General features: G+C 37.0%; 1 protein-coding gene across 1 annotated transcript in view; it reads right to left on the bottom strand.

Annotated features, from left to right (window-relative positions):
• Positions 1–21,383, bottom strand: part of LOC117972517 (protocadherin Fat 4) — a 30,637-nt gene that overhangs the window by 1,645 nt on the left and 7,609 nt on the right. The window contains exons 8-28 of the mRNA XM_059025484.1: positions 20,490–20,759; positions 18,601–18,738; positions 17,814–18,030; positions 17,267–17,425; positions 16,262–16,416; positions 15,623–15,791; positions 14,002–14,210; positions 11,579–11,761; positions 10,796–11,015; positions 9,894–10,024; positions 8,957–9,100; positions 8,339–8,583; positions 7,449–7,558; positions 7,244–7,366; positions 5,763–5,899; positions 5,025–5,222; positions 4,703–4,797; positions 4,058–4,213; positions 3,448–3,642; positions 805–903; positions 405–438 (exon numbers count right to left, since the gene is read on the bottom strand). Coding sequence (XP_058881467.1) covers positions 405–438; positions 805–903; positions 3,448–3,642; positions 4,058–4,213; positions 4,703–4,797; positions 5,025–5,222; positions 5,763–5,899; positions 7,244–7,366; positions 7,449–7,558; positions 8,339–8,583; positions 8,957–9,100; positions 9,894–10,024; positions 10,796–11,015; positions 11,579–11,761; positions 14,002–14,210; positions 15,623–15,791; positions 16,262–16,416; positions 17,267–17,425; positions 17,814–18,030; positions 18,601–18,738; positions 20,490–20,759 — 3,387 coding nt within the window. The remainder of the gene's footprint in view (positions 1–404; positions 439–804; positions 904–3,447; positions 3,643–4,057; positions 4,214–4,702; positions 4,798–5,024; positions 5,223–5,762; positions 5,900–7,243; positions 7,367–7,448; positions 7,559–8,338; positions 8,584–8,956; positions 9,101–9,893; positions 10,025–10,795; positions 11,016–11,578; positions 11,762–14,001; positions 14,211–15,622; positions 15,792–16,261; positions 16,417–17,266; positions 17,426–17,813; positions 18,031–18,600; positions 18,739–20,489; positions 20,760–21,383) is intronic.

The raw sequence follows: 21,383 nt of genomic DNA on the forward strand, positions 1-21,383 counted from the left end.
AAGAATGAATTGTTGAAGAATGATGTAACCACAGGCTTGGTATAAAAAGGCATATCTAGAGCTTATTAGACCAGAGGAAGAAGAAGACTTCTATACTCTGATGTCTCCCCAAAATTGGTAATTATGCCTTTTTCGTATTGCCTGCTGTTCTGTAAGTCTCATACAGTATTAGTATTAAAGGGATTCATTGTTATATTGAGTGAATCATTCATAGATAATCCACAAAATAAGACTCACACCAGTGAGCCACTTAATAATATGCCGATTCAACTCTGGCCAGAAGAAAAAAAGTTGCCTCCTGTTTTTATGTTGTTTAGATGTACTCCAAACTAAACCAAGTAATCTAATACTACTATGGAATAAATAGTGCAGTCTTTTAAAGAAAAGCAGGGATGTACTGATACCTCATGTTGGTGTTCTGTTTCCTGGTTGGGTTCCCTATAATAACAAAGCAAAGAAATCCATTTAGATCCATGACACGATTATGAATAGAGGCTAAATCTTATGTTTTTTTTAATCTGCACCGATGGACAAAATCATTTATAACTCTTCCTATTGCAGGTCTGCCCATCCAATCGCTGGTAAAGGGCATTTCCCCAGTAAGCCTATATTACTTGATTGACTGTAAAGGGAATTTGATTTATTATTATTATTATTAATTATTTCTTAGCAGACGCCCTTATCCAGGGCGACTTACAATCGTAAGCAAAAACATTTCAAGCGGACTTGCATATTTATAATATGCAAGTCCTGAAGAAGTAGTACATTATCTATTCATATAACATACCTACTAAGATTACTTACCAGCTTTCTTTTGCATTTGGGTTCTTAAATGATTTGTAAGGATTAGAAATGCTCAGATTGTCTTTATCATGATCTCCATCCACATCTAGCTGTTTGTTTCTGAAAATGAATAGATGCAGTGTAAGGCTGTGGTAACAGGTGGCAAGGGGGGGGGGGGTTGTTTATTATTATGTTTTGTTTTGTTTCAATTCTCATTCAACAACATTGCAAGTGTTCTCTGCGCTTCATAGCACATCATTGAACTTTGTTGTTTTCAACTGCGTCCATCACACACCTGTTTCTGCTGCCTCTGATTAAGGATTGCTACTGATTCATCTTCCCTGCCGGCTGTCAATTTACAGTGCTCACTTATATGCTGCGAAAGGTACTCCAATGTTTTCCTGAAGGGCCTGCGATGCGATCAGCCAATAGAAGATCTGCATTTTCTCTGCGGCAATCCAGTCATAAGTGAGCGGAGGCGGGACATAAACCGTTGAAGGTATTCTCTGCCTCGGCTGAAGGTCTTGAGTAAGTTTAACCAGTCAAAGATCTGCCCCTTGTTATGCAGGTGTCCAATCATGAGTAAGCAGAGGCGGGACATAAACCGTTGAAGGTATTCTCTCTTTCAGTTGAAGGTCTTGGGAGTTTAACCAATAGGAAAGTCAAAGATCTGCCCTGGTTTTGCAGCTGTCCAATCATTAGTGAGCAGAGGTGGGACATAAATATGATAAGGTAAGTGGTAAGAGCTGAATTTTGCTTGCTATTGCTTATTATAGAGACAGTTATTGAGAACTGAGTAATATTATATAACGAAGTAATATTTCAAATTGTTTTTTACACATTTTTAAAGAAGAACTTTCTCAGAAAAATTGGAGACTGTTAAAAAAGGGAGGCATACACCACAAATACCCGAACTAACACATGAAGGGAAGGGATATACTCGCCACTTCCAACAATAAAATTATGAAAGTTATCTGTGGCTTACTGGTAGCTGTCAATTAAAAAAATAAAAGGCATGTGTTGACTCTGCTACCCAAGTAGACTTTGTCACGACATGCCACTGCTAGATACAATGACTGACTAAAGCAAATTACAGAACGTTGTTTTGATGGTGTGACAGAGTGGAAACCCACTCTGTTATATAACGTATTCCTTTTAATATAAGACACACTTTTTAAACCAATTTTTTCTTCTCAAAAATGGCCTGCGTCTTAGATTTGAGTACAGTATAGTGATACATGTATTAAAAATCACCAACAAAACATGTGACTGCCCGAGTACACAAACAGCAGCATGACTGACTGGCAGTTGAAGGGTTCCATAGTCATTATCCTGCGGAACGGACGCTCTCCTCCTCGGTGTAAACAAAGCAAGCTTTCACAGATATTCCAACTGTGGTCTGAAAGGAACCAGAGGCTAAGTAGTGCAGAGAACACAGCACTTTCACATGTGCAGGCATCGTCCCTCATTCAGCTATTAGGTCTAGAATGACCTGCGGAGTGAGATGATAACATTTTAGCACCGCTTCCTCCGGCATCCCAAACAAAGTGACCCTGGGATTGAATATGCAGGGTCTTCCTGGTCTTGCCCTTCTCCTCCGAACGTGATTCTGCCTCTCCTCAACTAGAGCCAAGTGTCCCTGCCTCAGGAAGTGCACCACAGCAGCCATCCTTTAGCCAATGTCTCTGTAGGTGTGTTCTTTTATACAGCTCTTAGTTACTCGCTTCTACAATGGGTTGCACCTTGTATAAGAGGTGTAAAGTTTTTGGCGGGTCAGCAATTGCCTAAGTGCAAGGCAAAATCCTTACATCACATTATAATGTTTGTGCCTGATTAGTCTCCAGATCCCGCCCAATTCCATGCTCTTTTCTTCATGTGAATGCATTTCAATATAATTTTAATGGATGAATGATGGCAAAGTGCAAATTTGATAGCGAGTGCAGAATGCCAGGTGAACACCATTCTTTACATACGCCGCATTTTTAACAGCCTTTATGGCTGCTAAACATGATTTACAGCAGCATTATGGGGGTTTTGGTATCCTTACATCACCCCCTTTATGTACTGGGTTTGAAAAATCAAAACAGAAGCCCCTGTCAGAACACTGTCTGCGGTTGTTGGGACACCATGAGAAGCACGGACAGTCCTGGTGGGATGTAACTGCCAGGTGCTTACATTTGTTTGTTCTGAGAGGGATGCTTACCATTGACTAATGACTAATTACTTAACAAAAAATTGAGGATGAAATCAGCTGTGAAGTCTGTTCTCCAGAGTCATCACTTTTGAAACTATTCCTCATAAAACACCAGGAATCTGTGCAGTCTAGGATACTAGACTAGTCTAGTCTACTAGATACTAGTGCTAGTAATTTTCATGAGCAGATGACGAGCTTTTAGCCTCATCCCTCCGACAGGGCTCAAAATCAGTATTCGGAGTGCATTATACCACACCACCGGTTGCAACCAGGACATGCAACTTTTATTTATTATAGAATACATGGGTCCCTGTAAAACGTCAGGGATGAAAATTGCATTAAGTGTGTAGGATTATCAAAGATTTCTTTTTCCAACATTGTTGTTTTGTGTATCTTCAACTACACAACTACCATTACAATTCTCAGTTTGTGAACAAACTGCTTTAACGGAAGAGAAATAATGTAATTACCTTATTGTTGTTAGCACCACAAACACAACAAACCCAGTGATGACCAGGGCGAGAAGAACACTCAGAACAATGACCCCTATCAGCTCAGGGGAGGTGGCTGACTCCTCCTCGGTCTCTATCACTGACACTTCAACTTGTGCACCAAACACCTTGCGCAGCTCAGTCTTGATCAACTCATCTTCCTGGTTTAGAATTCTGCAAAGTAAGGAAGAAACTCTACTCTCATCCCCTTTGCACTTCACAGAACTCATCTCAGTTTACTTACTTCAAATTCAGTTAGTCGACAGGCCCTTCCCTGCTTGGTCTGTAACATTACCACCATTTTTGACACCTACTCTGTATGCTGACACCCCCCTCCTTCCACAGTATATGTTTTATTAATGAATACATTACAATTGTTAATAAATAGTCACAATTACAAATGCCTGCTTTGTTCATGGACTGGCAGCATATTTTTCAATGTTTCACAATACACAGAATTGTGTTCTGTGTTGGAGCGAGTTTTGTAGGGGTGTCAGAATATTAAAATATGCCCCCCCCTCCCCCATGCTGTTTTGAAAGTACATCTAGCAGCTACAAAACTGTTCTATTTTCTAGCTCTGATACTTGCCTTTTCACTTGTTCTGTTGGAATGATCTGGCTGTTCGTATCAGTAGCTATGAACGAGATGAATGTCTCTTCATCGTCAGATCTGGATCTCTCTTCAATATTATTGGCATATACATTGATAATGTTCACATTCAATTTTAGTGAATCTTCAAGAGCCCTGCAATAGACAGCACAGTAGAAAGATAAGAGCATGATTAATTTTTTTTTTTTTTTTTTTTTTTTTAAACTTATAAACTTTTAAGGTATTAAAGAAAACACTTCCTTGTGGCCACTTTTTAAAATTTTGTTACCATACTTAATTTCTGCTTTTTCTGATAACATTTTTTATTGACAAAGAAGAGAATGCAATACACAAGAGCAAACATTTTACAAACTACCAAGAACTTTCTTTAAAGTAGTATGTTTTAAAATGAAAAAAATACATATTTGATTTAGCATGTTTCTTTTGAAACTGCACATTTGAGACCAATGCATTTAACAGAAGTGCCAAACAGGTAAGGTTTATGAAATTCTTTTGTTAGCTGCAACTTCTTTCAAGGCATGGCTTGCACTGATGCAACCCACTTCTCAGGTGTAGCAGTACAGCTCACACCTTCTTGTGTGTTGTTGATATTATTGGTTTTATTATATGTTTTATGTCGCATACCTTTTTACTTCAGCGATCTTCTTTTCCACAATATTAACTCTTTGGTCTATTGAGATCACCACAATGTCATTATTAGAGCTGCTATCAACAGTTACCTATAAAAAAAATCAAACAACAGGGAAGTAATCTTACAGTATGTAGGAAGAGCTTTATTCAACTCACTCTTATACAAGCACTATTAACCTTTATAAAGGCTTACTAATTGTTCATTATCTTTTATGGAATGCATCTTGCTTCAAATTAGGCTGAATAAGTGCTCTGCTGTTCTTATACCCGCTACCATTGTACTTTACAGAACTTCACTTCAGTTTACTGGACTTACATCAACTTGAGTTGCATCTGAAAGGCCCTTCCCTGCTTGGTCTGTAACTTGGACCTTGAAAGAAAATGTTCCCACTTTGCCTGCCAAGGATACTGCGAAAATCTGTCCTGTTGCTTCTTCAACATCAAATTCCCTGCTGGAGGGTCCATCAAGACTATAAACCAGTATTCCATTATCCTCACCATCTGGGTCTGAAGCCTGAGTCAAGACACCATAAAATAAAGACATTTGCAATAGTTTATACCACATAAATATAAATAAAATAAAGTGAAATTATATATCACAATAATATATGTGACAATTACACAATCAATTTATTTTTATATAGCGCCTATAATGGCAACTGCTCTTTATCAATGCATTGCCTTTGGTTAGGAGACATGTCTACCCACAACTTCTGTGCAAGCAATGTAAAGTGAATCATCACTTTATTTAAAAAAAAAAATGTATTCAAAGCTTTAATCTAGGAATATCTGCCAATCTGTCTTTCTAGTGGAAGGTTTACAATGATGTAGATTCAGTGATCTTGCATATGATATAATGTCTGTGACTTTTTAAAGTATGTCCAATGGAGGCTAGCAACACTATAACATGTTAAAGCATTCGTACAAAAACATTGACGAAACCAAAAGTTTAAAAAACATGCAACAAAACATAATAAGAATACAACTAGAACTTAGAGTGAAATAAATTAGACTCCCAGATAATTTTGCCATCAGTAGGAACACCACCACCTACCTCAACCCTGATTACTTGGAACCTGTATGGGACTGTATTGAAAACTCTTGCAGAATAGCTCTTTTTGATAAATGTTGGTTCTTCATTCACATCTTCAACCAAAATAGTCAGTCTTGCAATATTCTTAGGTGTTGTGCCTTCAATGGAAACAAACACCACAAAAAGTGGTAAAAAAAGACACACATTTTGTTTACTCATTTATTGTTCCGGTTTAAATTGAAAGACATTTAAAAAAAATGGTTGTCATTTAGTTTAAGTTTATTTTAGTACTGTATTTCTATGTTTCAATCTAGGCAACCAACTACATGTCTACCCACAACCTCTCTGTAAGCAACATAAAGACCTCCACCCAACATGATGCTAATACTAAGAACCTTTGTTTGGTAATTTAGAACCACGCAGTAGACACAGGCAAAAGGCTTAAGAAATTTGTCTACAGAGTGTAACTAGGCTTGCCACTATTCGATTTTTATTTTTTTGCCAAAAAAAAATAAAAATAAAAATATATATATTTTTTTGCCATTGAAAAACGTCTCATTTAGTGAAACCCCTTTATCATACTCAACATGCAACAAAACCATGGTTACCAACATTCTAATTGAAATAACGTTTGGTCACAGCGAAGCTATATCTTGTAAAGATAAAGATCCTACACACATTTAAAAATGGTCTCAAATAAACCGTAGAAAACATAGCATATACACTTTTATAGCATAAATGTATGAGTAAAAATAATATGCACAGAACAAAACATTAAATAGTTGAACAGAACTGACTTGAGTCTGAACTCCAACCTTCTCCTGCTTCAGCACCTCTTGGAAGGCAAGGCAGACGGGCCAGCTTCATCCTGCCGCGGAGACTTAAGCCATCGGTCAGGGTATTGTGCACAATACTCATTAAGTGTTTTCCTCTTGTGCCCCATTTTCAAATCAAACTAGTAACTGTCACCATATACCTATAGCAAAAGCTTACCTACACCTTAACCCGCTAATTTCAAAGTAGGCACTTTGAATGACAGGCGCTGTAGCTGGAAAATGAAAGTGCACAGTCGGTGCAGGTCTTGATGATTGACAGTCATTTAAACGAATGAGAGCATTCTAGCGCTGCTTCAGTCAATGAGACCTGTCAGAACAGGATGAAATGATTGACAGTGAAACGACAGTACCAATGGTCCACTGATGACTAACAGCCATTCAGAGCAGAACGGAGACAGGATAGACAGCAAGTATAAAAACTACACAAACTAGAGAGGATTTCTAAAGAATTATTTTTGTTAAGAAAATAAACAGTGAGTGGTTTTACTGACGTTTATCCTATATAAATTTATTTTGGGGAATTCAACACTAAATTAGCTTTACCGAGTAATATCGAAAAGTAGCAAGCCTAAGTATAACCCTGTTATTTCTGCATGTGAAAGTGGAGCACAGTGCTACAGATGGTTGAAACACCTGAGAACTTTCAAATTGTTAGAAAGAAACTACCTTTCCTAGAACTGGAGCCAGCTTCGTTTGCCTCTACAGTGATGATGTACTTTGAGAGCTTCTCATAATCCAGATTGATGGTGGTCATCAGTTCACCAGTGCTTGCATGCAATAGGAAATGACCTGCAAACAACAGAAACATAGTAAGTGTCTGTTTGCCTTGAAGTCATCATTAGTTAACAAAAAAAACTGATTGCCCACTCACCAAGTTCATTTCCATTTAAAATGGTATATGTCACAGGCGTTTCTGAGGTATCCAACACAGCAAAGGTATACACCACATGATTCACTCCTGTGTTTTCTTTGACATGTGTACTGGGTGGTAACAAGCAAACAAACAAACACAGGCAATGAACATAAACATGTTTTTGACCAGTACTGAACTTTAAATGTGTACTTAATGTCTGTAAAGAAAGGCTAGGTAGAGGGGAAAATGGTACCAAGGGCAATTTAGCAAGTGCAGCAAAAAGAAAAACATTGCAAGCCAGTCAGTGTGGACCTTTGCTTTTTACAGTAACTATGCTTATCCTTGAACATAATAATGATGAAATTGACCCCATGAATCAAAAGCAGTAAAAGTTTCCCATTACAAATTTCTTGAAAAACAATATTTTGTGTTGCTATACCAAATATTATACAGATTTTCCAAAAGCCCAAAAATGTGGCCTAAAAAGGAAGTATCAACACCCTACTACAGGTGCGATTGACCAAATGATTTAATTTGTTTCACAGACTTTAAATAATTACAGCAAGTTTTAGCGTAATGCTTTACCTTCCGAGTTAATTAAAGACCACTGTTTTAAAGTTTATTTTGTTCATCTAAATAGAGTTTGATTTTACATTTAATGAAACATGTCTAGACTGTTGTTGTTAGTGATATTAACAACAACATCCTAAGTGCCTGAACTAATAAGAAAGCATCAGTGAAAAAGGAGAGCTATTGCCAGTGAGGAAATATCTAGTTTCCAACAAACAGTACATTCTAAAATATCTAAATATATTTCCCTTATTAAAATAATACTTAAAGATGTGATGCTTGGGGTGACCTATTTCTACAAGAGATGAAGCCGTGGGAGAGTTATTTGATTGGCTCACCTGATATCAGTCTTGTTGAAATCAGGCAGACCAGGCCTGTCATCTACAACCTGCACGTTAACAATAGCTGTGCTGTTCAGAGAAGGTTCACCTTGGTCCCGAGCTTGTACAGTGAAGGAGTAGTCTCCAGGATCGGGGAGTTTCTGTATCATTATAATCCTTCCTTTAAGTGGGTTCTCAATAAGAAAGTATTTGCTGTGCGGCTCATCATCCAGTAGATGATACCCTATTACACCATTACTCCCCTAAGGACAGAAATTAGTGTCATATTAGCTTCTTAAACCTTTCACCATTACCATTACTGGAGACACTTTCATTGTGCTAAGGGCATTTTGGTTCTTTTCTGTCTTAACTTTAAATTAAAAAATAACTTAAAATCAAAACTTTTCACCTACAATCTTTTCCTCTGCTGTAAGTTACATTGGACTGGTTGCATCTTAATACCATACTTTCTAAATGGCATGCTTTATATTCTTGAAAATACTGACCTAAATGACTAATTATCAATAACAAATTATCACAGTCATTAATTTAGTATTTCATCCCAGAAGTCCAACTGAGAATACATTTTATATTATTTACATACTGCAGTTGAGAAAGGAATGAAGGGAACATTACCTGATCTTTATCAGTAGCAGTAACTGAAGTCACTTGAGTTCCCAGTGGGGATGTCAGATTCACACTGGCTGTATAGTTACTTTGAGGAAACACTGGAGGGTTATCATTCACGTCCAGTACTGAAATAATCACAGTTGTTTGATTCTGTAAATGAATATAAAGACTTAAGTAAACCATGGAATAGCTGTGTTTGTGTGTCTCTTAAAGTTTAAACAGGTACAGAATATGGCAGGTACAATGGAAACCAATTACAGATGTGGGGAAGTAAAATACCTGCCCGGAATATATCTGAACTACCCAAAGTAAAATGTAAAAAGAATATTTGCTGATTTGCAATTAAGATGGCAATATCCACTGGGACGTTTTTTCTTAAATTTAAAAGGTTTTGTTTTTGTTTGTTGGTTTTTAAGGAAAACATAGACTAAACACTACAATATGCCAACAAGCAATATAGAAACTAATAGATTAACTTTTCTGTACTGTTCTTATAAAAGGTTTGCCATGGTATTTTTTCAGTTTTACCATGCTTTCCCAGTGGTTATACTATGTATTTACATAGTTCACCCTGATTTATCATGTTTAATTATATGCCTTACCATACCTTGTAATTCTTTACAATGCTAACAGTACCTATGCTTTACCATGCTACAGTATCACTATGCTTTACTACACATTGCTGTGCTTTTACTATGGGAAACTTTTATAAGAGTGGTAACAATAATTATTTTACAGTGACACCAAATATATATGCAGACAGTTGTTGTCAATTTCACTATGTCACAGTTAGGTTCCATTGTGTAAAAAAACAAAGTACAAGCTCAGCCAATAACATTAATTTGTTACATTTACAATCTAAGCTAATTAATACCCTGTTGGTCACTAGAGTTTTTAATTTTAGCCCATTTTCTGTTTTCATATTTCAAATATCTATGTTTACCTGATGGAAAGGAGCGGTTTTGTTGTTTGTTGCAGTCACTGTAATACTGAATTTATTGAGGGTTTCATAGTCTGTAGGGGTTTTCACTGTGATAGTACCATCGGCTTTGATCGCAAAAACGTCGCTGCCATCTGCAAGCAAACATGAATTCATTTCACATAATGTTTTACATAAGGTTACATACATTAACACTTTTTGAATCTACAGCAGCCAAGATAAAGCTGTTGCATCTCAGTGGATATAACCTAAATACATTTCTTCAGATCTGTTTAAATAAGGTGCACTGAAGGGAAGGTAGGAACACTAAAGCCAGGGTTTTCACTATTGATTTAGATATGATCATTTCAAGTTAAAAACATGAAAAGGTAGAATATCTTCAAATTAATCCACAGAAACTGAGGAAAGATCAATAAAACATTAGTTAAACAATGTAAACAAAACTGTTGCTATGTGAAATAAAAGGACAAGAGGTTAAAGTCCATAATCATCAGGGTGATTCACCAATGTCATAAACTGAGAGACCAAAGGGCGCTAATCATGATTATTAGTCAATACTAAAAAAAATTTTGCACTGTCCTGTGCTTTATTCCTCATTGTTTAATAATCTTCTAGTTAATTCATTCTGTGACCCAACAAAACTGTGGATACACCAAAGAAAACAACACCTTTTAAATTAGATGTTCACTTTTATTGTGGATGCCTGATAAATAAATTAATAAATAAATAAATAAATATAGACTGAAATTATGACAAGGATATACATTTTTTAAAATCTAAGCGCAATACTGCTTCGCTGAGGACAGCATAGAATAAACCAAAAAAAGGCGGTAAACCCACAGTTCATAAACCCATTCCTCCTAACCCCCTCCCTCCTGCATGATCTCCAGTGGACGTTTCATTACCTGTGATGTTATACACAATGAAGGCATTGTCACCCGTGTCCTGATCAATGGCAGTCACCTTTCCAATCTCTGTTCCTTCAGGTGCATTTTCCTTAACAGTCATAGGCTGCACGGGTTCAAATTGTGGTGGACAGTCGTTGATATCAATTATACTGACTGCCACAGTACAGTAATCCCACTTCTTTTCTGGTATGCCATTGTCTTCAGCATACACAACAATCTAAAGAAGTCATTAAGAAAAAGGATTTAAGCTTTGGTAAGAGAATAACCTATGCTACCTGACAGGGCAAAGGCACATTTTGCGAAAGAAATAAAACAGTTGCACAGTTATAGAACTAGCAATAATGTTCTTGCTCAATGCTCCAGCTAAGTTTTTTCTGGTTCGTTTTATACCAATAAAATGTTCTTTAATTCTTTTCAGCAAAACTGCCCTTTAATATTTTTAGATTTATTGTTAAAAAATAATTCATGCACCACATTAACATATCTGTTAAAAGAGGCTTAATAGGAGGCTGTGTGGTCCAGTGGTTAAAGAAAAGGGCTTGTAACCAGGAGGTCCCCGGTTCAAATCCCACCTCAGCCACTGACTCATTGTGTGACCCTGAGCAAGTCACTTAACCTCCTTGTGCTCCATCTTTCGGGTGAGACGTAGTTGTAAGTGACTCTGCAGCTGATGCATAGTTCACACACCCTAGTCTCTGTAAGTCGCCTTGGATAAAGGCGTCTGCTAAATAAACTAATAATAATAATCCCACACAAATGGTTATTAATGATAACACAAACCTGGTATTCTACAGGTCCAGCCTCAAAATCAAAAGACACATCAGCGTATAGAGTTCCATTAACCGGATTGATCCAGAATTTGCCGTCTCCCCCACTGAGGATAGAGTATGTGAGCTCTCCGTTTCGACCGCTGTCTTTATCAGTAGCAAGGAGCCGTATTACCTCTGTGGGCACACTCTCCTCCTGTACAGAACAGGCAGAGCAAACACAAACGGTTTTTGGAATGTTTTTTTATACTGTATTACAGTGCTTTGTTTTGAAAATTTTAACTGATTAGGCCTATATATGCAGTACTGTACTTTTAGACACACTCATGGACCTGACGTTAATAAAGAAACTACAATGTAGTATATTTTTACATATCCGATGGACGGGACCCATGTTACCAATTAAATCAGATCACAATAATTCCTGCAGTCAAAGCTGGTGCTAGAGCCAGGACATGTCCATTCATATTGTAAATCTCACCTCATTTTTTATGTAGTGGAACTTCCTAAACAATAATGTAATTTACAACTTAAGAACTGTTGTATGAAAGGAGCTGTATGCCAGATATACCACCAGCTACTTCTGGGTCATTCCATGACAAATCACCGCAAATTGCATTTTAAACCCTACCGTCTCTGATTTACACCAAACTTGGTTATTAGGGTTGTTTCAGGCAAACAAGCTTTCATTTACATTTTTAGACTGATCAGGTTAAGGGTTCAAAAGTTATTGAGAGGTCAAAATGTGGTTGATGGGTACCCCCCTTTAACATTAACCAACCTTTTACTCAAAAACGGTTTGTGCTAAAATTTGAAAGAAAACAAAAAGGAAGTTACACTTTAACAACATTTTTGACCTATGACCTTGGGGTGAAATCCCAAAAATAAAAACCTCAAAAAATTACCAAGAAAAGGTCAAGGTCTCGGCTTCGTCTGTGCAAAATTTCAGGAAGGTAATATTTTTGGTTTGCTTTGAAAAAATCAAAACATAACCTGCCCCCCCTCCCCAGTTCTAAGAAACCTGAATAATCTTCAGGTAACAAACATTTCATTTGAATGAGATGACTTGAGTAAATGAATAGCACCTTCTATTCCAGGTGAACAATTACTTTTATGTGACATGGAGATGTTACTAGCACTGCTATCATAGTAATGAAGTAAAGTATGGAAGATGATAATCAAGGTTTTGCACTCAATTCAGAATTTGAGAACTTCCCATTGATGTGAGTATAATAGGTGCCAGGAATTCTTTCAATCCAAACTCCTCCCCCAAGTGAACGAAAAACTTCCCCACCTGAGGAAAATGCATTACTTCAGTGATGGTTGTGCTGCCCAATACAAAAACCGGTTCAATTTCATAAATCTCTGCCACCATAGACTGGACTTCAACTTGGATGCAGAAAGGATTTTTTTTGCAACTTTACATGGCAAAGGCCCTTTTGATGGTACTGGGGGAACAGTCAAGCGAAAGTCTGGAAAAACGAGCTTGCAGCATCCCACTGGTGGCCAGATTGCAACCACTGAAGATGTATTCATTCTGCAAGACTGCCTTTGACAGCATAACCTTCATCTTTGTATCCGGAAAAGCCATCATGGCCAATGCTAAACACTTAAAACACAGGTTCAAGACTGCATTAACCATAAAGGGCACTAAACGTCTGTATAGATTCATCCCCATTTCCCAGACTCAGCTTCAAGTCTCTCTATAAGTGAATCAGAAACTAAGTATCTCCTGGGACGGCTCTGATGAATCCAAAGCTGAGGAAGAAGATGCAGTTTTATATCAGGAGAGGACGTTTTGTTTCTGTCATCTATGTAGCTACGTATTGGATGGGTATGATTGAAAATGTCTCTGAGGATTTTGTGGATGTATGTCCAATTCATGCACCCTGTTGGGAAATCACAGCAGTAATGCTGTCCAGAAAAGGATGACAAATGCTGTGTACCCCATGACAACATTCTTTGCAGTGTTATATGCCCGAGTCTCACTTTCAGAGGTTTCAGAATCAAGATCTCAAAAAGACTGAGAAACTGTGGAGAGAGAAAAGGGGTCATTGACTGATGTGACCTTTGTTGCAAAAAGGTAATTTTTCACCTGGAGCAGAAGGTGCTGACTTTTTTCCCCACTGATGATGTGTTACTAAATTTACTCATGTCATCCAAACCAAAAATATTTCCTTCTTGAAATTTTGCACGAAGCCGAGACCTTGACCTTTTCTTGGTAATTTTTAGAGATTTTTATTTTTGGGGTTTCACCCCAAGGTCAAAGGTCAAAAAAACTTTGTTAAGGTGTAGCTTCCTTTAGTTTTCTTTCAAATTAATTTTGTCGTGTGACTAGGTTTGGTGTAAAGCGGAGTTGGTGTAACCTGTTGGGTGATGTAATGACCCTTCTGCTGGGATAACTGAAATTCAGAGTATGCTATTTTAACCCCTTACTTCTTTTAGGAATTGTTTTATGGAGGAGTTGGAGAAAACAGGAGGGAAATCATTCTCATCAATAACAGTGATGTTCACAGATGCCTCACTGAACACACTAGTCTGTGCAGAGTCCGCAGCTCTAACATGCATCATCACAGGGAAGTCTTCCACTTTGAGTTGCTTTACTGTTTTAATCACTCCGCTGAATCCATCAATAGAAAAGTATCCTGTCAGAAAAATACAATAGTAAACAATTTAGCTTTTGATATGGTCACAAATACACTATATATATATATATATATATATATATATATATATATATATATATATATATATATATATATATAAAAAGCATTGTGATGGGGTACACCCTGCCTCTGTGTGTATGTATTATTTTATATTTCTGTTCTGTTATTATTATTTAATTATTATTATTAGTGGTGTTAAAAACACTGTTTATTGGTATTATTGTTTTACAGCCCGGATGGGGTTAAAATGCCCCATCCAGATAAAATCGTGAGAATGCGTGGTCAACAGCAAGTGATTGTTGACAAACTGGCTGTTGACCACGCATATGAGAAACCCTGTGCTGAATGTGGTAGAGGGATAAACTAGGTAACTGATAGCCAATTAGTCCCTCGGTCACAATATAAAAACAAGGAACTTTGGCTGAACGGGGGTTAGTGTGTTCAGAGGCGGAACGAGAGAAGGGAGGTAAAGCAAAAGAAACAGTTTTTCGTTCCATGTCTGTTTTTTAGACTAGCATGATACTTGTTTTGTTCTGTGTCTGTCTGTTTGTTTTGGTCACTGTTCTGTTTTGTATCAGTGTTCTGTTTTGTTCAACCCTTTCATTTTGTTTATTATTAATACTCCAGTACTGTGTCTGTCTCCTCCCTGGTCTGACGTCACCCACAAGCCATCTTGCCACATTTTCTTTTTTGAGTTTCTATTCCAGTTCATCCAAGCAAGATTCACGAAAACATCACCAGGATCACTTAAATGTTTGGGAGTCAGATTGCATGATGTGGGAATGGAGGGCACAGCCTTTCCATGTTCTAACCGATTCTGCGCTATAACATGTTGTGTTATAACAGGGTAGCACTGTACAATGATCATTTAATTCACAAATTAGGTGCATTTCACATCTAGTCCATGTGGCAAGTCACTTAACCCTCCTTGTGCTCCGTCTTTCGGGTGAGACGTATTTGTAAGTGACTCTGCAGCTGATGCATAGTTCACATACCCTAGTCTCTGTAAGTCGCCTTGGATAAAAGCATCTGCTAAATAAACAAACATACTTAAATGTTCGTGTCAAAGCCCCTTTCCTTATCGTAGTCACCAATCAATTTTGCCATTTCATGCATATTTTATTTTGATTTTGATTTTTGTTCTGGGTTTAGAGTTTTACATTTATATAACTTTGTCATAGAAATTGAGGTAAACCTTGCATTGATGCAGACAGGGTAACAATTTTACCCATTAATATTAAACACCCACATTTTTGTCTTTGTGTCCTTCTTAGTTTTGCCCAAAATGTAATTTCTGGACCTAGTAGGCATTGATATAAGTGGAATCAGCAAAAAAATAAAAATGTAAATAACTCCACAAAGTATTTGAATGCAATCCTGATATTCTTTACCTTCATCATTGCCAGCCTCAATAGTGTATATCACCTGTGAAGCATAGAGTGCACTGATTTGTATAACAACAGTTCCAGGGGTTGCTTTCTCACTCAGCGGCTTTGGCTGATAATCCACTGCCAAGAAAACTGGGAATGTTGTGTTGTTTGGCACCACAGTTACAGTCACCTTGTGGGGAAAATAGGAGAGTTATGGTATGTTCAAGCTGCTGTGTGCCACAATCACGTTCAGTTTTACACTTAAATATTTGCGTTGCTTCAACTTTCCTGCACTTCAGGCCTGACTAGTTTGTTTTCATTAGGATCCATACAGGGGAGTCTTGATATTAAAAAAGATTGGTTAGTTGTGAGAACATTTGCCAGTTGGTCGCTTCCACTACATCAATCATTTGCTAATTCTTTCAAGGAGACATTAATGAAAAAAGGAGGAATGGTACAGACCCATTTCTAGCAGGTTATCATCAGAGTGTGTAAGCCAATGGTGGACCAAGTGTATTAAATTTAGAAGCAGTTGAAAATTCTATGTTATATGCAAATGCTTGAAACAGAGATAAGGTATTATCACTAAAACATTCAATGATGAATCAAAGGAAGCCTTCTTGAAACAGTGTCAATGAAAACATACATAGAAAGAATTACCTTTTCAGTGTTAGACAGTTTGGGTGATCCGTTGTCTGTAGACATAATCTTAAGTAAATGTTCCACAGCACCACCGGTAAGTTTTGTCAAGTCTTTTGAAAGAGTGATTTGTCCGTTTGTGCTGGAAATGTCAAAAAGACCATCTCTATTTCCTTCTGGAGAAGCAAAGAGGGAAAAAAAAGCAATAGAGATACCCATAACAGAAGCATGTGTGTGTTGTTTTATTTTTTTGAAAAAGGAAAAAAAAAAAAACACTTTGTAATTTCACAAAACTAGAAAAACATTCACAGAGTATTCTGTTCTTATAGTAAGTGCAATGTATGGAAAATAAAGTATGTTTAAACCCAAATTAAAACAGCTAAATTTTTCTCTCTCCTGTCATTCTTTTGTTGGATTTGAATTAATGCAAGATTGCGAACTGTTAAAATAATATTCACTCTGTACCGTTGGATACAGAGTAAATGTTTTGAAAATATATCCCACTGCATCTTGGTGGGCCAATGGTTAAAGAAAGGGGCTTGATACCAGAAGGTCCCTGATTCTAATCCCCACTCAGCCACTGACTAACTGTGTGTAACCCTGAGCAAGTCACTTAACCTCCTTGTGCTCCGTCCTTCGGATGAGAAAACCGAGGTCTTATTGTAAGTGACTCTGCAGCAGTTTCATAGTTCACCCCCTAGTCTCCGTAAGTCGCTCTGGATAAAAGTGTCTGCTAAATGACTAATTAATAACATTAATCTTCTTTTCTATCAGAAAACAATTTGTACCATATAAAAGCTCATGTGCATTTATTGTGCTTTATCCTGTTCTGTAATAACATATTTCTTGTATGCAGTAATTCAAACAACAAATTACTCATTTGAGGCCCAGCTCCAACAAACAATATCCTTTTTAAATAGCCTGATGTATTCACTGATTTGCTAAATGCAAAGGACAAACAAATAGAATGTATATTTTGTGGTTAGGTATTGCTCCCCCTGTATAATTTACATGCTGCCTTGTTACCTGTTATGTTGTAGTGAATGCCCACATCATTGCTATTATTCTCATCTGTTGCATTGATGTCCAAAATCAAATGGCCAGCAGTGGAGTTGTCAAGCACAAACACATAGTAAGGAGGTTTAACAAATATGGGTCCTTCTTCATTGACATCCTCCACGTTTACTGCAAGGAAAGCACAGGTCATTATTCTAAAATATGCAGAACAACTACTGTAAACTAAATGTATATGTAGTGGAGTTAAACAACTTCAAACATATATATATATATATATATATATATATATATATATATATATATATATATATATATATATATATGGCTTTAATGAAAGGGAGTGTTTTGTACAATATTGTGTGGTGAATCTCTTATGTATTAGAAAAAACTACATCCAAATCTCTATATGTATTTTAACCAATCGTTCAGAGTAGGAGGAAGGCGTTGGAAGAGATGAAGTATCTAGATATTGTATCTGAATGCCCATGTTGGTCTACCAGTGCCCGAGAACGGAGCATCCTGATTGGTGGATTCAAGTTCTATGGTTTCGAATTACCTGTAATGTCTACCGTGCTTTCATAGTCAGTGCCAGGATTGAAAGCGTTCACTCTGAAGGTGTAGCTGTTTTTTGTTTCATAGTCTAAGGGATACAGAGTTCCAATTCTCCCAGAGAGTTCGCCAATGTAGAATGGGGAATCAGTATTTTTAAGAATCATGTAGTGGATGATGGCATTGTATCCTAAATCTTTATCAGTGGCAAACACAGTCAAAATCTTGAAATACAAAAACAGAATTCAAGTCAGAATTTGTAACCCATAACTTTAAACCTTGAATCACAAACTTTAAGGTACAACTGTAAAATGATCATATACTTGGGAATGAAAACCAAAGTTGTAAAATCCTTTTTCTTACAGCATTAGCAACATTGACCTTTATATGTTTGTTTATCACTAAAACATTCAATGATGCTATTTGACAGTTTTTATACTTTAAATAACTTATTTTTGCATGGTTTCTTCCTGGTATCTGCTCACTTCCTGTTTGGTAGGTCAACATGGCTTGGTTGCAGCATTGGAGTGTAGCTGAACTACAGTACAGTACAGGAAGTAATATGGTACCAGGAAGCAACAGCAACATTTACTTTACATTTACTATCTGAATATTCTAAGTGTAAAATACAAGCCTTGATTAAAACACTTTTACTGGGGGCACAAGTAGGTGAACAGGTCTGAAACCTATGACCGTTTTATTTAACAGACGGAAAATCCCACTCTACATTTTTATACAGTATCTACATTAGGTTGCTCTAAAAACATTATGTAATACAGAAGTATAATCCATACCACGCCTGGCGGATCATTCTCTTTGACGGTTACATTATACCAACTCTGGTTAAAGACTGGCTTATTGTCATTTATATCCTCCACTGTAATATTGAGAGTCACAGTGGAAAACAGAGTAGGTCTGCCACCATCTGTTGCCTGTCAGATAAAAAAAAAAAAAAAAAAAAACCTTAATCAAAATAACCCTTCAATTGATATTGTTATGTTGCATTATGAAGAACATCTGCTATTGATGAATGGATATGTTGAGGATATGTGACTGTCAGTATACCTAACAGGACCAGCTCTTTCAGCATAATGAGTAAGATGCCTGTGCTGCAAGGCCTTTGGCTTGAATCCCATCACCACAAACCTGAATTCTGTCATTTATTACAGTGTGTCTTGTCCCATTGGTGTTGCTAGGATTTCTGTCAGGTTTGTAAATTTCAAGCAATAAAACAACACAGTACCAACATAAAACTATACAATACCATACAGTATAATAGATTTTACTAGAACAGAGACATTTATATTTTACATTAGCATCAAGGTATAGAGGATTTTTGCCATTTTAAAAGAAAACTAGCTCTCACTAAAATATCACCTATAATTTTATCAATGAGTACAGAATATATGTCAATGTATTCTCTAGGAATAATGGCCTGATAGTCGTATGTGTATAAACACAGCTCCACACAATGTAATAGGGGTTAAAATGAACATTAATGTTGGTTCTGAGTAAAAGATTTTTTTTTTTTATATTTCTATAAATTTAGTCGTCATTTTTCGCACTGCAGATCCACAGCGATGCCACCAGACCTATAGTGCCAGAGGACAACACAGATCTGGCGGCTCCGCTGAAGAACCACAGGCGCCCTATCGGCCACAGGGGTCGCTGATGCGCGGTGAGCCGTGGATTCCCCTGCCGACCTGAGCCCTCCCTACCCGGGCAGCGCTCAGCAAATTGAGTGCCGCCCCCTACGAACTCCCCGGTCACGGTCGGCTATGACATAGCGTGGATTTGAACTTGCGATCTCCAGACTATAGGGCACATCTTGCACTCCGTGCGGAGCGCCTTTACTGGATGCGCCACTCGGGAGCCCCTGAGTAAAAGATTGAAAGGGAGAAAATATAGGAAAGTATTGGTGTGACTATGTACACCAACTGGACTGTGTAGGAGAGTATCTTTATACTGTGAACTATAATTTCCGCTCAGCTGTTGTTAACAGAGCAAAGCACAAGTAGATCAGAGTGTGTAAAAGGCAGTGAGTCATATATCCTTTTCTCACGGGAACATTCTGTTGGAAATGCATCCAGTTATCCTGGAACTATCTATACCTCCAGGTTCTGCCTATAAGTGGTTCTCCTAGTTCAGGTAATATTGATCAATTATTTAACTGTTAAATCTAGTCTGAATACATATATCGTGTCTAGAGAAATATGTTGCAATAACTGTTTTGTTTCTGTGATATCAAAAACTAATGGATGTTTATTATTTAATAAACCATGTGATTCTATTCTTAAAATACTGTTGTCATTTGTCTGTGTTATTCACTATTAATTAATAATATAAGGCTTAGGATAATTGATATTGGCTAATTATAAGTAATGCTACAATACCCAACAAATGTACCAGACCAAAAATATTCTTACCCATTGATACTTTTACTGCATGTACTGAGAGATAACATTTTTGAAGCATCATAATGTTCACATTGTATATATTAATATTAAAGCTGGTTTTGCCTTCACGTCAATGTCACTGAGCTGATCAGGGCATCTATATTATAAGAATTCACATCTACATTTTACTGTGTAAAGATGTAAAACTATAATATATAACTGCATACCTGCATGCATGGATGCATACATGCAATTCACCACTACTTGAACTTTATTGGGTTACTCACAATGACATTCAGTAGGTAGCTCTCTACTGTTTCACGGTCCAAGGCTTGTGTTGATAGCAGGTGACCCGTGGAGCTGTTTACTCTGAAGACTCCACTAAAATCATCCTTCAAAGAGTACGTGATTTTTGCATTATCTCCAGCATCGTGGTCAGTTGCAGAAAACAAGCCAAGGTCTAAGCCATCCAGGCCCTCTAGCACAGACAGCTGGGTCACAATGAGCGGGGAGAACTCAGGAGCATTGTCATTCACATCTAGAATGTGGATTGTAACCTGGTAACAAGAAAAGACAAAACAGTTTTCTCAGTGAACCCCAGACCTAACTGATATTTTAAATTGCCTACAATGTTTTGAGAGAATGTATTATATGAAAGTCTAGAGATATGTATGTCCTACATTAGTGGTTTTCAACCCTGGTCCTCGGGGACCCCTGTGTTTTCTGGTTTTCATTCCAACTGAGCTCTCAATTACTTAACTAAGGCCTTAATTGAACTAATAATTAGCTTAATTATACATTTTTTTAAAATTGTTCTCAGCTCCTAATAAGTTGTAGATTTCAAGTTATTTATAACATTTTATAGTTAAGTTGAAATCCCTAACTGTTTAAGAGCTGAAAACAATTAAAATGGCATAATTAAGCTAATTATGAGTTCAATTAAGGGCTTAGTTAAGTAATTGAGAGCTCAGTTGGAATGAAAACCAGAAGACACAGGGGTCCCCAAGGACCGGGGTTGAAAACCACTGTCCTACACGGTTAAAAAAATATATATATATATTATATATATATATATATATATATATATATATATATACAATATCTATCTATCTATATATATATATATAATCTATCTATCTATCTATCTATCTATCTATCTATCTATCTATCTATCTATCTAT

Source organism: Acipenser ruthenus, chromosome 6 (genome assembly GCF_902713425.1).
Source record: "Acipenser ruthenus chromosome 6, fAciRut3.2 maternal haplotype, whole genome shotgun sequence".
NCBI lineage: Eukaryota > Metazoa > Chordata > Actinopteri > Acipenseriformes > Acipenseridae > Acipenser > Acipenser ruthenus.